Source organism: Anser brachyrhynchus, assembly GCF_964034855.1.
Source record: "Anser brachyrhynchus genome assembly, contig: SCAFFOLD_261, whole genome shotgun sequence".
NCBI lineage: Eukaryota > Metazoa > Chordata > Aves > Anseriformes > Anatidae > Anser > Anser brachyrhynchus.
Genome location: NW_027663787.1, coordinates 161,980 through 179,341, shown reverse-complemented (window position 1 = coordinate 179,341; position 17,362 = coordinate 161,980). Strand labels below are relative to the sequence as shown.

The 17,362-nt window shown below is 39.4% G+C and overlaps 1 protein-coding gene across 4 annotated transcripts in view; it reads left to right on the top strand.

Annotated features, from left to right (window-relative positions):
- The first annotated feature begins 289 nt into the window (after positions 1-289).
- LOC308186807 (maltase-glucoamylase-like) overlaps positions 290-17,362 on the top strand; it is a 37,942-nt gene continuing 20,869 nt past the window's right edge. The window contains exons 1-16 of one of the 4 annotated variants that reach the window (XM_080608976.1): positions 290-1,948; positions 2,051-3,600; positions 4,562-4,685; positions 5,298-5,371; positions 8,340-8,460; positions 8,551-8,660; positions 9,534-9,685; positions 11,010-11,181; positions 12,353-12,452; positions 13,124-13,236; positions 13,797-13,922; positions 14,201-14,332; positions 14,566-14,685; positions 15,143-15,256; positions 16,029-16,113; positions 16,823-16,940. In XM_080608976.1, coding sequence (XP_080465102.1) covers positions 4,562-4,685; positions 5,298-5,371; positions 8,340-8,460; positions 8,551-8,660; positions 9,534-9,685; positions 11,010-11,181; positions 12,353-12,452; positions 13,124-13,236; positions 13,797-13,922; positions 14,201-14,332; positions 14,566-14,685; positions 15,143-15,256; positions 16,029-16,113; positions 16,823-16,940 — 1,661 coding nt within the window. In that variant the 5' untranslated portion in view covers positions 290-1,948; positions 2,051-3,600. Of the gene's footprint in view, positions 3,601-4,561; positions 4,686-5,297; positions 5,372-8,339; positions 8,461-8,550; positions 8,661-9,533; positions 9,686-10,558; positions 10,824-11,009; positions 11,182-12,352; positions 12,453-13,123; positions 13,237-13,796; positions 13,923-14,200; positions 14,333-14,565; positions 14,686-15,142; positions 15,257-16,028; positions 16,114-16,822; positions 16,941-17,362 lie in introns of those variants that run through there. The other 3 variants (XM_080608975.1, XM_080608978.1, XM_080608977.1) reach the window with 3 other exon arrangements.

Here is a 17,362-nt window from a genome sequence, read left to right as displayed (position 1 = left end):
TGACACCCCCCCCAGTGGGACCCCCTGCCCCAAAGTGGGACCCCCCCCCCCCCAAAGTGCTCCCCCCAAAGTACTCCCCCAAGTGGGATCCCCCCAGACAGGGACCCCCCATAAATTGTGACCCCCCCCCCAAAACTGTGACCCCTCCCATCACTATGCCCCCCCCATATGACCCCCCCCCAGCAGAGAGCCCCTTTGCCCCCCCCCCCCCCCAAAAAAAACCCTCCCTTTCCTGCTGGGGAGGGGCCGAGGTTTGGGGGTACCCCCCCCATTAACCCCGTGCCCCTCCCCCCAAATTTCCCGCAGCCACCCCCTCGGGGCCCCCCCCCGGCCCCGGGGCGCCTCCGCCGCCAGCCTGGGGGACAAATATGGGCGCAACGCCTATGTGTGACCCCCCCACAATGGGGAGCACCACCCCTCCCCCTCCGGGAGGACCCCCCCAGGAGTGGGGACCCCCCCTCGGGGAAAGGAAAGAGGGGTCCCCCCCCAAGGCAAATGGGACCCCCAAGAAGAATGGCCCCCCCCAGGACAATGGAGACCCCCCTGGACCATGAAGACCCCCCCCCAAAGACAATGGGGACCCCCCCCCAAGAAAAACGGGACCCCCAAGGACAATGGGCCCCCCCCAGACCATGAAGACGCCCCCCCCCCCAAGGACAGTGGGACCCCCAAAGGACAATGGGGACCCCCCCCAAAGGAAAATGGGGACCCCCTCCAAAGGAAAATGGGGACCACCCAAGACAATGGGGACCTCCCGCCCGGACTTTGGGGACTCCCCCAGGACAACGGGGACCCCCCAGGACCATGGGGACCCCCCCGAAGGATAATGGGACCCACAGGACCATGACGATACTCCCCCCTGGATGATGAGGCCCCCCCAAAAAATGGGGATCCCCCCAGGACTCTGGGGACCCCTCCCAGACAATGGGGAACCCCTGGACAATGGAGAACCCCCCAAAAATGGGGACCCCCCATGGACTTTGGGGAACCCCCCCGAATGATGGGACCCCCCCCCCCCCCCGGAAAATGGGGGAGGTCTTTTTTTTTGGGGGGGGGCTTTTGGGTGGGGTCTGTATGGGGGGGGGGGGGCTGTTCCTGTCAATGGTAATTACAGCGTTAATGATGAGGCGCTGCCCTAGTGCTCCCAGTATACACCAGTGCTCCCAGCGCCCCCCAGTGCTACCAGTATCCTCCCAGTATCCCCCCCAGTGCTCCCAGTGTCATCCCAGTATCCCCCCCAGTGCTCCCAGTATCCCCTCTAGTGCTCCCAGTATCCTCCCTGTGCCCCAGAGGGCTCCCAGTATCCTCCCAGTGCTCCCCCAGTATCCACCGCCCAACCTCCACCACCGGTCTCCTCGACGTTCATGACCGTGACCACGGAGCTCTGCACCCATGGCCATAGGGTAGCTCAATACCTGCACCCGTGGCCATGCCCATGCCCATGACCATGGAGCTCTACACCAATGACTGTGACCATGGAGTTCTACCACGACCATGCCCATGCCCATGAAGATCTACCCCCATGACCATGACCATGAAGCTCTGCACCCATGACCGTGACCATGCCCATGAAGCTCTACACCCATACCCTTAACCATGAAGCTCTACGCTCATGACCACGATGACCATGCCCATGAAGCTCTTCACCCTCTTCAACTCTTCATGACCATGACCATGGAGGTTCGTGCTCATGACCATGAAACTCTACCCCCATGACCGTGACAGTGAAGCTTTGCACCCATGACCATGAAGCTCTACGCCCATGACCATGAAGTTCTACACCCATGGCTGTAACCATGAAGCTCGGCCATGACCACGACCACACTCATGAGGCTCTACACCCATGCCCATGAACCTCTACAGCCATGGCCATGAAGCTCTGCACCCATGAACATGACCATGACCGTGAAGCTCTGCACCCATGACCATGATGACCATGACCATGAATGTCTACACCCATGCCAATGCCCATGAAGCTCTACACCCATGGCCATACCCATGAAACTACACACCCACGAACATGACCGCGATCATGACCGTGACCATGAAGTTCTACACCCATGGCCATGCCCATGAAACTGCACACCCATGAACATGACCGTGATCATGACCATGACCATGGAGCTCTACACCCATGACCCGCCCCCCCCCCCACCCCCCCCCCACGTCATGTGCTCCTCCCTCCCGATAAATGCGATTGTTTTCCCGGCCGAGCCTTCGCGTCCTCCTTTTACAGCCCCCCGTGGCCTCCAGCAGGGCCTCCAAGGTGATGGGGGCCGGGCCTTCATCGGCCATAAACCTCCCCAGGGCTGGCTGGCCACGTGACCGCCCTGCTCGTTATCTCGGCCCTAACGAAGGCTCAGAGATAACACCGAGGCTCGCGGGATTTCCTGGGCCTCCTTCCTGTTGGCCTCTGCTCCTGGCCCAAAAAGCGCAATTTTTGGTCAGAAAACCCCCGTTTTTTTCAGTTTTTTTTAGAATAAAAATATTTTTCAGAATTTTTATCAGCCAGTGGTGATTCACGGCAATTCCTGGAGCAGCCCACAATAATAATAATAATTATCATTTTTATTTTTATAATTGCCATTGTCATTATTATTATTATTATTACTATAATAATAATATTATTATGACTATTACTATTATTACTACTATTACTTTTATTCTTACTCTTTTTCTTCTGATTATTTTTATCATTTCCTGAGTCCCTGAGTAGGTGTTCTGTCATTTCTATGCAAAAGAAGCAAATTTTGGGGGTGCCTGTGTCCTGGAGGATGGAGATTTACCCAGGGTGCCTTTATGATGCCTTTATTTAATTTTAATTTTAATTTTAATTTTAATTTTAATTTTAATTTTAATTTTAATTTTAATTTTAATTTTAATTTTAATTTTAATTTCTAATTTTAAATTCTAATTTTAGTTCTAATAACCTGATTCCGTTTTAATTCTAGTTCCAATTCTAATTCTAATTCTAATTCTAATTCTAATTCTAATTCTAATTCTAATAATTCTAATTCTAATTCTAATTCTAATTCTAATTCTAATTCTAATTTTAATTCTAATTCTAATAACCTGATTTCATTTTTAATCCTAATTTTAATTCTAATTTTATTTGTAGTGCCTCAATTTCATTTTAATTCTAATTTTTGTTTCTGACTTTAATGCCTTTGTTTCAGGTAATCCAGGCCTTGGGAACTGCATGCCCATGCCTCTCCCTAGTTGAATCCAGTCAGGATGTAGGAAGACTCTTGATTTTTTTGAATTTTAACTTATTTTCAGTCTTTTGGCATCCCTCTGCTTCTTGCTACCACATCTTGGCTCAGTGCCAATGGGCAATAAACTCTCAGAAATGTGTTTTTTTATTTATTTTTTATCACATAGTATTGCAAATCAGGGAAACGCCTGGCTTGGACGCTCTGCGGAATCAGCAAAACTGTAAACCTTTAAAAATAAATAAAAATAAGCCATTTACGGCAGCGTGCAGCTGCCATTGGCCAGGTTTGTTAACAAATGACGTGCCCGGCTGATAACGAGACGGAATAAAACCAGGAATTACGGCCTCAAAACCGCAGCTGGAAAGGAAGGCGGGAGGGCTGTAAGGTGCGTTACTGAATTTATTGCTTTCCTGTTTTTCTAGAAATTATGCTCCGCGGCTCCATCGTGGGAGAGCAGACGTTTAGAGCTCAAATTTCTTCATTTTTGGTGCTTCCATAATTGGCAATTAAAAAAAAAAAAGTGAATTTTATGGTTGGTTGGGAGGGCCACCTTGCGCAAAAAATTGATTTTAATAAACTTTAATATTGATATTTTACCACCCCCCATTGATTAATGCTATATTTTAGGGCTCTTTTTTAAGGCTCTTATTCAATATTTAGCCAATAAGAAAGAAAATTGAAGAGAGGAAGATTTGTATTGTTTAGTGCTTTAAATGCATTTTTTTTCTATATAACCGGAATTTCTTGGGGTGCTGGAGCATGGGAGGAGAAGAGATGTAAAAAGTTCAACCTGCTTTTTCACCAAAAAAAAAAGCTTTTTCAAAAGAATTCCCTTTGAGTTATTATTCTGAAATAGAAAAGTATTTTGGACTTATAATTTTTTATTTTTATTTTTTACAAATAAATGTGGTACTCTTTGCAAGGGCAAATCAATATCCTCCTGTAGAAAACACAAATTTTTAGTTGTTTGAAAAAATACTTTTTTCAAAAGTTTTTTTTTTTTTTTGAAAACATATTTTTTTCAAAACCCGATTTTTCATTTTTGGTTCTTGAATTTCAGTAAAGATTGGCAAAAAAAATCTGTAATTAGAAATAGTCAAAAATTCTGTGTTGAACATGCTTTTGCAGGAAGATGTAATGAATAACGATGTCCCCCACGTGGTTTGAATTGTTTGGAATGTGAGAATTATTGAAATTAATGCTTTTTAAAAATGCTATTTAAAAAAGATTTTCATTTTTTTTAATGCATACATTAAGGGCATAATTTAAAATAGAAATAATTGCCAGCTTTTCAAAAAAATTGTTGTTTTTTTTTGGTTTCCTCACACAACGGTGTTTCTCCATAGATGGGAAAGGCGAAATTCAGCAAATTGGAAATAATTTTTATCACCCTCTTCTGCTTGGTGGTGGCTGTGGCTTGCGTCCTCATTGGCATTTTGGCGACGAGGGAAGAGGGAACAGAAGATACCAGTAAGTGTCAATTTTGGGGAAAAAAAATCACAATCTTGGAATTTTCAGATTAGCTTGGCAAAAATCCAATAAAGAAAAACAATGGAAATTTGCAGAAATTGGATTCTGGAGCTGAATGGGAAGGATTCCTTTGGAAACTGAGGGAATTCTTGTAATGCCTGTTGTTGGGGTCTTGGAAAATGTGGGAAAGCAAGAAAATGTGCATTCTTTTCCTTGTGTTTTTGCAAAAATTTACAGCGTTCTCTTCTTGGCAAGTCTCCCATTTTAATCATTAACCAAAGGTAAACCAGAGTCACATGCTGATAGCAGGAAATAACCAAAAATGTTAATTTTTATTATTTTATTACATCAGAAATCACTCAGAAACATCCTGAAAAAAATGAAAAAATGCAGGTTTTCTCTTTTTTTTTTTTTTTTTGTCGGTCGTAAAATTTTGTATAGCTGGAGACGTGGCCGCTGTTTGGAGGGGACGTTGGTGGTTGGGTGCTCTGGGGGCGAGAACCAAAAACCAGTTACGAGGGCATGGGAATAATTTGTGTTTTGGGTAATTTAAACGGTGTGAAATGTTCGTCCATGACCCGAAATTAACCTCTGGGTTCCTTCGCCTCACAGCATTTTCCCCAACCTGCCCGAGCGTGACAGCAGCCGAGAGGATCGACTGCATCCCGGATCAAGTCGCCACCAAGGTCTGGAAATACCCAAAAAAGGCATAAAAAAACAGGTTATAGCCAAAACCCAGGGCTGAAATTACTCACATTTCATAATGCTAAAATACATTATTTATATAAAAGCATCTTTTTAAACATTTTTTCAACCTGCAAGTGCCTAATTTTTCTTGGTAGTGTGCAAATACCAATTTTAACAACCAATTTTAACAAGTTTTAACAACCAATTTTTAAACCAATGTTTAACCAATATTTAAAAGTTTTAAACCAATGTTTAAACAAATACTTAAAAATTTTAAACCTGTGTTTCACCCATATTCAAAAATTTTAAATTAAAAACTTAAATTGAAAAAACACTATTTTTTAAACCAGCAAGAAAGCCCACACCATGGGTTGGGGTTGGGAACAAAATTAGGCCCAAATGAAGCAATTTGGGAAAAATTTCCTCTAGGCTTTGCTGCAACCTGGCTTCATGGCAAATCATGATATGCCAGAAGTGCTTTTTTTTTGCTGTGATGTCAGAAACGAACTCTATAATTATTTAATAATAATTTAATTATTAAATATTGCCGGATTTGAGAAGAAGAGGGAAATCTCGTTGCCATCACATCGCCTTTTTATGGCAAGTCCCACGTTGTGCGTCATTCCTACCATTTCATATCATAGGCATTAAACATTGCAGAATTTGAGGATAAAAACAGAGAATTTGGGAATTCTTCTGCCCACAGCAGTGCAGCAAAGATTTGGTGAAATTTTATTTATTTAAATTTCACGTTGTGCATTACCCATAAGAGTCCACTGATTTTTAAGCATCGAAAATTTCTTTCCTTATTGAAGACTGTAAAGTTGATTTGATGGAATAATTGAATAATTCTATAATAAGAAACAGAAGGCAAGTTTTTGTTGCCTTTTTTTCACTATTAAGTAGATTTTTGGCTAAATGTTGGCTGGGAAATTTTCAGTGTGTGGAAGCTCGTAGAGCCAGTTAGCATACATCTTCCTTTTCTTTTTCATCCAAAATACCCAAACAAAACAAACAAACGAAAAAATGAGCTCATAAAACTAGAATTATTGAGCAGAGAGGGATGGGGAGAAAATAGCCATTTTCTAGCCAGCCACAGGACCAAGGGAAATGTGCTGGAATACGAGCTTGATGCGACTTGCGAACAAGCCCTGGTATCACCTACCATGACCAGCACGCGTGCTAGTTGGAGATTTCATCGTTCTTTTTCTGATAAAACCCTGCTCGATCTGGGGAATTTTACACACATACCAGCACGTGTACAGTCATGCCTTGCCTTGATCCTGGGGGCAGAGCTCAATGTTCAGCAGTTATTGCCGCTATCGAGGTTATCTCTGGATAAGCTCTTTATTTTTGGCCCTGGTGCCTCTATCGGCATTTGGGAGGTCGCTTTTATAGCCCGGAGGGCAGGGTGAACTTAAATATTTATGTAAAATTATAACTTTGATAATAGCACGGGCCCTTTCTTCGGGTGGACTCTGCTCCATCACCTGTGGTGGATGTGAACGATGTGTTCTCTACGATACGTGCTATAAAGCATACACTCTAAATTCCTACTTAAATGTGCTTATTTAAGCATTAATATTTAAATATTCTCCTCTAATATTCTTATTTAAATAGAAGGTATAATTGGAAGGTAGCAGAAAGTTGGAGAAAGAGGATGTTGGATGCCCCAGTGTGGGATAACCAGTTCACTTCTAATATTCAGTAGTTGTTTTCTGATATTTAATAGTTGTTTTCTGATATTAAATATTCATTTTAGTAATTTTCTGATATTCAATAGTTGTTTTGGCAGGCAGTTGAAATACTTTATAATCAATTTGGATACAAAGTGAATTTTGGTTTATCTTGGGTGGTTTTGTAGGCACATCTATGTTCGCTGCAAAATTGAGCCAAAATTCATAAAAATGAGCATTTCTTGGGCTTTTGCACAAAATTGGGGGAAATTGGTGTGGTTTTGAGCTGCTCCAAATCCTGCCTGGTTCTGCATTGACTGAAATGGGGAGAAATCGGCGTTGGGAAAGTCCTGGAGATCTTCACATTGGGTTGAGGACACTGGTGGACCTTTGTTCCCCATGAAATTCCCTGGGTATCATCACAACGATGCTTTGACCCCAGGAATGACGCATATTGCTAATGATAACAAAGATAATTGGATGCTTAAAGTAACAGAAGGCCCATATCTTGCTTTCAAACGTGACACTCATTCACAACGCGGGTGAACAACTTAATTCCTTCCAGAAAAGTGAAGGTATTTATTGGGCTGGAAAGTTTTATTGGTTTATTGGGCTGGAAGGGTTGCTGTCACTACTCCAACACGTGTGCTGTACATGACAGACTGAACTGCTTTTATTTTTTTATTTATTTTTATGCCTTTGCTTTAAATAAAGTCGATTTTATCTCCTTTTGAGGCTATGAGGAGCTAATTTGAAAATTTCTGGTATTTCAACATGAGGTTGGAATGATCTATGCATCAGGTGCTCCATTTGGAGACACTTATAAGCCACAAAGGAAGCAATTGATTTGTCTTTATACCAAAATTATTGCTTTTTTCATTATTTTTTAAAACACTGCTTCAATGCTAAAAATTTTAAAGCAGAAATTTTAAAAACATTCCTTCATTTGCTTTAAAACACTCCTCAGCCTACGACCTTTCTTATCCTATCTGCCATGGCAATCATTTCTTTAGAAAACATAATTTGCTTGTGGCATTAAGGAAGAACAAATGTTCCCAAATCCTCTTTATTTATTTATTTTCAGAACTAATGAGCAAATTTCTAGTTTCAATCCCCCAAAACTCTTCTTGGCACCCAACTGACCTGATAGGATGTTCGGAGATGGAGCTGGGTGGATGGAAAATACTATATAGGGTTTTTGGTGGATGTACCTCGTGTGAATTTCGTAAATTTTATGACATGGGATTTAGTTGTGGAAAAAAATCACCTTTTTTGCTTTGTTTCGGACCAGAACCTGTGCAACCTCCGTGGCTGCTGCTGGAGCCCCCAGAGCGACACCAGCGTGCCCTGGTGCTACTTCTCCTCCAACCATGGCTACAAAACGGGGGGACAAGTGCAGTCAACTCCACAGGGTGAGTTCACACACCAAGAACTGGGAACACACGGATCCCAATAAAATCAATGATTTTATAATTTGTTTATTTTAATTTCCCCACCCCAAGGGTTCCAAGTTTTGTTGAACCGGCTCTCGTCACCGTCACTTTTCGGGAATGACATCAACACCGTGCTCCTCACTGCAGAATATCAGACACAAAATCGCTTTCGGTTCAAGGTGAGTTTTTCCAAGTTTAATGTGTTTTTTTTTTTTTTTTTTTTTTTTTTACAAAATTTTGGCCTGGGTGGTGCACAAGGGAGATTCTACAAGATTATAAAGGAATTAATTTGATTTAGTAATGAATCCTCTTTCTTGCTCTGTGACGCCTACCAAAAATTAGCACTCCCAGTGCTTCAAATGAAAAAATTTGGACCAGGAGAAACCTTTCTTGTACCCGGAGGAGCAATGGGTACAAAATCCTTAACACGACAGCATTCATGCAGAAAAAAAATCCCCCAAAATAGTTTTTTTTTTTCTTTAATCCTACTTCCATTTTTCCCCCTTTTCATCAGAAAAGAGTTTGGGTCAAGTACTTTTATTAATTTCATTATGGCTTTAGAACATCCAAAGCACGTTGTGTAAAATTCAGTGGCCGTTGATGGATTTTGAGCCTGGGCTGGACTTCTCTTGCCCTATTTTTGTCCTTTTTAAATTTTTTTTGGGGGGGATGAAGGGCGTTTGCCACACGTTTTCCTGCCAGAAATGTGGAAGTTGGGGTGGGTTTGCTATAACCAGCCAATATAGGACGTACAGAAAGACTGGAAGTGAGATGCTGTGAAATGCCTAAAAATATTATTATGCAGAATTTGAGCATAATTAGTCATGGGAAAAATACTCTCAGATCAAGTAATGATGGGAAATGTCTAAATATATGTATGAATATATATCTGACTCCAGTCAGATCACCTCCATAACTGGTCTCTAAGGCCCCTTCCATCCACGATTCCCAGTCCATCGCAGTCAGATCTCTTCCATAACTGGTCTCATCAGATGTTAAATCTGGAAAGTGTTAAATTCATTAATGTTTAACGTCCCAGTGTTCCTTTACAGATCACTGACCCCCAAAACAAAAGGTTTGAAGTCCCCCACGAGCACGTGGGGACCTTCAGTGGATCAGCGGCCTCCAATTTAAAATACAAAGTTGATGTCCAGGACAATCCCTTTAGCATCAGGGTCACCCGAGTAAGCAACGGAGCAGTTCTGTGAGTAACTTCGGAGCTTTTTATTTACAATATCGTGACATCATCCTCTTTTTTTTGGTTGGTTGGTTTGCTTTGGTTTTGAGTTTTTTTTTTTTGGTTGATTTATTTTATTTTATTTTATTTTATTTTATTTTATTTTATTTTATTTTATTTTATTTTATTTTATTTTATTTTATTTTATTTTATTTTATTTTATTTTATTTTATTATTTTATTTTCTACTCTATTTTATTTTATTTTGAAGGTATGGTCACATTGGGTGCTCTTTCGGGCATGCCAGCTCCTCCTTTTCTTCTTTTGATGGATGAACAGCATGGAAATATTCTTTCAATGTAAAATTGGAGATATTCTTTGCAAAATTTGGGCGATGGGGAGCTCCATCTCACGGGATCTTTTGCCCTGTTGCTTCTGCATCCTCTTTTCCCCTTAATCTTGGGGAAATCTTCACAGCTACTTTGTGCCATAAATTCAGGGCAATTATTCCTCAGTTCCTCAGTCACTACAAATCCTTGGCAGCACTTAAAATCGCTATTTTTTACGCTCAATCTGCAATTGTCAACCATCAATATCAGGCCATGCCTTATGCATATGATATGGGACTTTTCCCTACCAGCCAGCAGTAAGCTATTTCTAGTGAAATAGGAATAAAATGTGAAAAGTGAAGCATTTAAATCCCTTTATTTCCTTAGGAAAATAAAAAAAAAAAACACAACACCCAAACAGGAACTAAACCTGAACCAACATTAAAAGGCGGAAGCACCTGGAGGAAATATTTATTAAACCAATTAAGAAGTGATTATCAGCCTGACCACTAGCAATTCTTCGAGTTTAATTAGCTAGGATTTGCTTTCGTCCTTCGGGCTTTATATTGTTTACTTTGTTAAAAGCCTTACTAAGGACTAATTTGCTGTTAACGACAGAGCTGGTGTTCAGGAAGCCACCTCTGATTTAACTGAGGCGTGGAGGGGTGAACACGTCATTTAATCCAGGGGGACCTGCTTGAAATAACACTCCGGAGGGTTGTTTATATTATCCTTAGTCTTTTTATTTAATTGAGAGCAAAACAAAGTTGCTTTTCATGAAAAAAAGAAGTTCACCACTAATGATTTATTGTTTAAACACACAGTATTTTTATTGTGGTATATAAAAAAATACGGTTTTGGCCATAATATGTCGCCCAAGTGACAAAATCACTTTCTTCAAAATTCAAATTCGAACTTTTTTTTTCTTTTGAAATCAACGGCTTGGGATTTATTTATTTATTTATTTTGCATTTAGCGACACGAACGGATCTGACTTTCCCATTTTATCCCAAATTCCTCCAGGTTCGACACCTCCATCGGCCCGCTGGTGTACGCCAACCAATTCTTGCAGCTCTCCATCAAACTCCCCAGCAGCAACATCTACGGCGTGGGCGAGCACGTGCACAAGCAATTCCAGCATGATGTCAACTGGAAAACCTGGCCCATGTTCAGCCGGGACTCTGCTCCTTCAGGAGTAAGTAAATCTTATTATATTTACTTTGCGCAAATCCTGCGATCCAGACATATTGCGCAGTTGGCACCTCACCAAAATCCATTTTATTTTACTTTATCACTTATATTTTTTCTGCTGAGTGCTGCATGTGATTGCAAAATGGTATATATATAACCAAGTAAAATTGCCAGTGGAATAGCTTTTGGTCAATATTTGCAGTGATTTGGTCAATTTGTGCAGTATTGCAACATGCTGCCTATCAGCTCATGAGCATCGAAATCTTACACTTTTTTTTTGCTGATAAAAAGAATAAAAAACAGCCTGGGTGTGCATCGCCACATGCAGAACTCGGTCGGTACACCACTTTCCCTCGTAGCTCAGGAAATAATGCATTTGGCAGCTGTTGCTTTACAAAACATAATAGCTCTATCAGCTGTTTATGTATTTTTTCTACATATTTTTTTGTTCCCCCACACATTTTTTTTTTCCCAAAGTGGTCCAGCTTCCAAGAAGCAGATTATTACATTTTTGGTTTGGATTCCCGTACATAATATATTTTTGTTTGTTTCTTTGGGGAAAATAGTCAAATAATTATCACTATGGTTATTCATATCTTTGGGGCTTTTTGAGAAAAAGGAAATATCTGCTAGAGTGTGCTAGTCCTTGACGAGGTAATATTGCAAAAATTAAAAAAAAAAATCGAGAGAATTACATTTCTGGTGTAATTTCTGGGCGCGATAAAGTGAGATTGTTGCAGCACTGATCCTCCTGTTGAAATAGGATTCAGGAGAATGGCTCAGTGCCTGCAATTAATTAATATTTTAAAAGAAGTATATTTCATAATGTTGAAATGTTGCCTATGGGCTGCTACAACTATTTTGTTTTTTCAACCCAAAACTAAGGCAAGTTGTTTCTTAATTTTCTACAACAAAATGCATTGCAGAAATGGTTGTGTTTATTTTCTTTCCATCCATGTTCAAATTTATAATCTTCATCCTTTTAATAATTGCTAATCAGAGGTTTGAAGTCTTATCTGTATGGCTCCAAGGGAGGCAGGTTTTCCCCAAATATGGGCTTTCGGTGAATTTTGAGCAAATTTTACATTCCCATTTTGAGAAGCTTAACCTCACAGGTGGTATGTTTTTTCTCTGAGATACTGGGTTTTTAATCATCTTTTCTGTTTTCCTTCAAGAACATGGATAACTTATATGGTGTTCAGACTTTCTTCTTGTGTTTGGAAGACAAAAGTGGAGCTTCTTTCGGTGTTTTCTTGATGAACAGCAATGCAATGGGTAAGCACGCCTTCTCCACAGCTTTACTCATTGCAAAAAAAATGCCCATTTTTGGATGATCTGCAGGGCTGTTGCACTGCAAATCTGCTGAACTGGTGTCAATTTTTTAAAAAGAGTCAATTTTTCGAAAAAAGCTCTCTTAAAATGTGTAACAGCAGTCATTGCAAGGATTTACTCGTTTCCTATGCAAATAGCTCACAGTTATTCTTAAGATTTTGTTGACCACTGCCATGGGCATTTTTGTTTGGGGTCAGGGGTGTTTTTGCTAGAGAGATTAAAATCAGAACCTAATTTTAAAATAACTTTAAACAGCACTTGTAAATATATGCCCTTAATTTTCCTTCATTAAGGCAAATTGGGCTTATTTTCCTTAGTTAAGGAACATGGTGCTTATTTGGATGCTGAAGTTGAAATATTCAAGTGTCCTGAGGCTGAAAATTTAATGAGAAGAAGTTGGATTTCTCTTTTTGGACTGTAAAGGACTGTAAATATCAACATTTTAAGAAATTAAGATAATTAACATTTTTTAAAGAAGCTGAACATTTTTCGTTTTAAGCTCAAGTAACTTAGCTTTTGGGTTTACTTGATTTTTTATATCTCATATCATCATAACAGTTACTGGAGATTTAGGAAATATCCCATCCCATTTTTGTGTGTTTTTTGGCTTGCAGAGTTCGCCCTGCAACCAGCGCCAGCTGTCACTTACAGAACAATTGGCGGAATTCTGGATTTTTATGTCTTCTTAGGCGACACTCCCGAGCAAGTGGTGCAGGAGTACGTGAAGGTAGGCATCCACCCTTGGGGGCACCCAAGCCCTGGGCAGTTGGTTCTTGGTAATGCTGCTTTGGTCAGGGTTGATTTTTGGCCAGATGTTGTCCAACCTTTGGCTTTGCTCTTTGCAAATCATCGTTATTGATGTTGAGTTAATAATTGTGTTGAGTGTTGAGCGTTGAACATTGAGCGTCGAACATTGACCGTTAGAGCATTAAAGTTCTGAGGATTAAAATATTAAATAACAAATCATTAAATATTGTATTTTTTTTTAAAAAAAAGCTTATTCTTTTATGTAAGACAGCAAATAAGTGGATATAATGCCAGCAAACAGAATGAGTTGCCACTTTTAAGAATAATATAATAACTTGATGGGTAACAATTGATACGTCGTTCTTGGCATCATCTTTTTCATTTGGCTTTTTCTGGGGGGAAAAAAGCACAGAAAAATTTCACAGTTGACGGGAATCGCTTCAAATGTGGCCTCTCACGCTCCAGTTGAATCCCTTTGAGGAGTGCAAATTTAGGGAATCAGACCCAAAAAGTTCATCCCTTTTCGGTTTTAATTTCCAGCTGGTCGGATTGCCGGCGTTGCCTTCCTATTGGGCTCTCGGGTTTCAGCTTAGTCGTTATGATTATGGGTCTCTGGATGAGGTGAAGGCGGTTGTGGAGCGGAACAGAGCAGTTGGACTTCCTTACGTGAGTAAAAATGTGACTTTTCATAGAGAAGGCAGCAAAATTGAACAAAAAACTAAAATATCTATTTTTCCCAATATCTGATTTTCTGATGCTCTCAGAAGCCACAGAACATCAGCATCAAGAGCCAATTTTTCCCAGTTTTGTGAAAAAAAACAAGACTGGTGAATAATCATTAAAAATAGACACCTGCACCCAGTTGATTGTATCAGCTGATTTTCCAGAAATTTTAATCAAAATGCAGCACATCCCAGAGTCAAGTATTGCTTCTTTTCTTTCAGGATGTTCAATACACAGATATTGATTACATGGAAGCAAGGAAAGATTTTACTTATGACAAAGTGAAATTCACAGACCTCCCTAATTTTCAAAGGTATCTGCACGACTATGGGCAAAAATATGTTCTCATACTGGTAAGCATTTATTATTATTGGTAATAATTATAATAATATATTTTACTATGACATTACATCAAATACATAATGTTATATATTGTGTATTATTCAAAAGAAATGAATTATTTTTCCTTTTTAAATAATATCAGGATAATTGAACATTGCTACACTTGACATCCTTAGAGTTGCTGGGCTCAGTAACAATGGGTGCACATTTTCTGTAGTATTGTATTTTTCTTCCATTTTTTTAGGATCCAGCTATTAGCACTGAGCGTCTTGAGAACGATTTACCCTACCTATCCTATGACAGGGGAGAAAGCAAGAAAGTTTGGATTAACGAATCCGATGGCGTAACACCCTTAGTTGGCGCGGTAAGGAAATATTTCAATTTTTTTTTAGCAATTTTCTGTACATTAGGTCAAAAGGAAAAGAAAGATTTTAAATGGCCAGGAGATGCCAGCAGCCAATATTGATTTATGATTATTATGATTATTTTCAATTATCACAGAGCAATTTCCCCTTTAGTGCTTTGAAAATTTCTTTAGAACAAGTTTACAAATGTATCTACTTACCGCACAATTTTGCATAACTTGATTTTGACTTAAAAAAAATGACTTTTGAGCTGAAAATTCAATACATTAACAACTTCTTTCTATGTGTAAATACTCTTTTGCAATCCATATCTCAAAAGTCTTCTCCTGATGCCTGTATCAACACTGTCCTGCAAAAATAATATTTCTCAGTTTTAATACCCAGAATGTTTTGTTTTTTTCCATAACACCATCAAAAGTTTTATTTTTTCAATTAATATATTTTTTTTTTATTTAGGTGTGGCCAGGCAGAACCGTCTTCCCAGATTTCACCAGTCCCACCTGCACCAGCTGGTGGGTGTCAGAGTGTCAAGAGTTTTACAAGGAAGTGCCATATGATGGGCTCTGGATTGTAAGGAATTCACCATTTTTTTGATTTTCGTAAAAAGGAAAAAAAAGTCAATTTTATGGCTTGTTTTATTCTGCAATGAATTTGGAGAACGGTTTATGGTGAATAACCTGAAATCCATGCAGTATTTGTACATCTCTTCTGTAATTTTGATTTTTCATTTAATTTTAATTTAAAAATTTTAATTTAAAAGCTTTTAATTAAAAAACTTAAATTTTACCCTAATGCATTGGATACTTGCTTCCTTCAGTCAAGGCATATTCAGCGTAATTTTATTTATCAAAGAATAATGGTGACCACGATCATAATTCCTATGGTAGCTTTTATTTTTAATGAACTATGCCTTTAGGTAGAGAAAAAGTGAACACCTTTTGTAGGATTTGGGATTTTTACTGGGTAAGGACGTTTTTCTTTTCAGGCTGGAACACGCAGCCAGAGGGTTGTTTTTATTTTGTGCAAATATTTGGGAATTTGTAGAAAAATAACACAGGATTTGGGAAAAGCTGCAATTTATCCAGTTTGGGTGAAATCCTGCCATCACCACTTTGCTCCAAATTCATCATTCTGACATTCAGAAAGACTTTTTTGATGATTTTGTACATTGGTGTTGTGGTTGCTGGAGGAAAAAAATAACTAGTATTTTTTGTGCTTCTTGTGCGCTCCGGTCAGCAGCTACAAGTTGCTTTGCAATGACATAGTTGGCTGAAAGTCCAAAAAATATCGGTGTTGGGAATGTTTTAGCCTCAATTTGAAATTGGAATTTGCCATTTTTCAGGATATGAATGAAGTAGCCAACTTTGTTCAAGGCTCAAGTAATGGTTGTAAGCAGAATGAATTAAACTACCCACCTTACACGCCCCGTAAGTCTGTCGTCTTTAGCAAAAAAAAATAATAAATCTTTTAGCAAAAATTCTGTGGATAATTGTGTTATCAGTTAAAAGGATATGGAGGGATTTTACTGTGGGTTTTATAGATTTTTTGAGTACTTTTATTGACTGAAAGTAAATATATACCAAATGCCAGGTCAAAGATGTGGTTTATATGGCTCACTAGAAAAGAATATCTTGTTTTACACCCATCAGAATAATAAATGAAGGTTGTCAGTGCCTTAATCGTATATAATAATTGTATCTTTTGTTGTTTTATTACCATCTATATCACCTACTATTTCAATGTCAATAATTAGAGGTGCAGGCAATGCTAAAGAGGAACTGAAATTCTTGATCAAGCCAGACCTTTGATCATTGCTAGACAATGGGCATGGCCAGATCAAATGGTTCAGAAATTTTGGGGTATAGTTTTTGGGCGAGTCCTTCCTGGCATGAGAAATACAGCTTGAAGCTGGATTTAATGTTATGAAATTGAAAATTTGGTGTACGTTAGCCTCACGCTGGTAAATCCCATCCCATTGGCAATGCTCAGGAGTGTGCAGGGAATTATTTTGCTTTCTATGTGGATTGCTGTGAGATACAGAAAGTTTGAAGGCAGAATACTTCTTTGTATGTAATTAAAAGTAAATCAATTAAATTCAATCCATTAAAATACATTTCCTAAACTGCTCTATTGCAGGAATTCTTGACCGACTCTTGTATTCCAATACACTCTGCATGGATGCAGTGCAAAATTGGGGGAAACAATATGATGTCCACAACCTTTTTGGATACTCCATGACTCTGTCAACACAAGAGTAAGGAAGACTTCTTAACATCTCAAATTAAAAGTAAATAAATAATAATAATCAGAGTGTCATAGAACCATTACGGTTGGAAACGACCTTCCAGAGTAGAGCCAATGCCCTTGATCTTGGGCAATTCACTTCCCAAGGAACCCAATCTGTGGGTCGATAGGAATTATCAGGCCTCTGCATCTCCAATCTTTCCACAATGGGCATTCAAAATTGCATTTTTGAAATTCAAATTAAATTTTTGAGTCAAAATTCAAAGCCCTAGCACTGGATTTTGGTGACGCAGTTCTGCGCATAGAGCAAAGCTGAAAGGAGACCCAGGCTTTGTTTTTTAGACTTAAAATGTGATGAAGGTTGGCAGGCAAAAGTGAAAGGGTTCTTTAAGGTTGGTGAAATTATTGATGCTAGTGAAATTAATGATGATA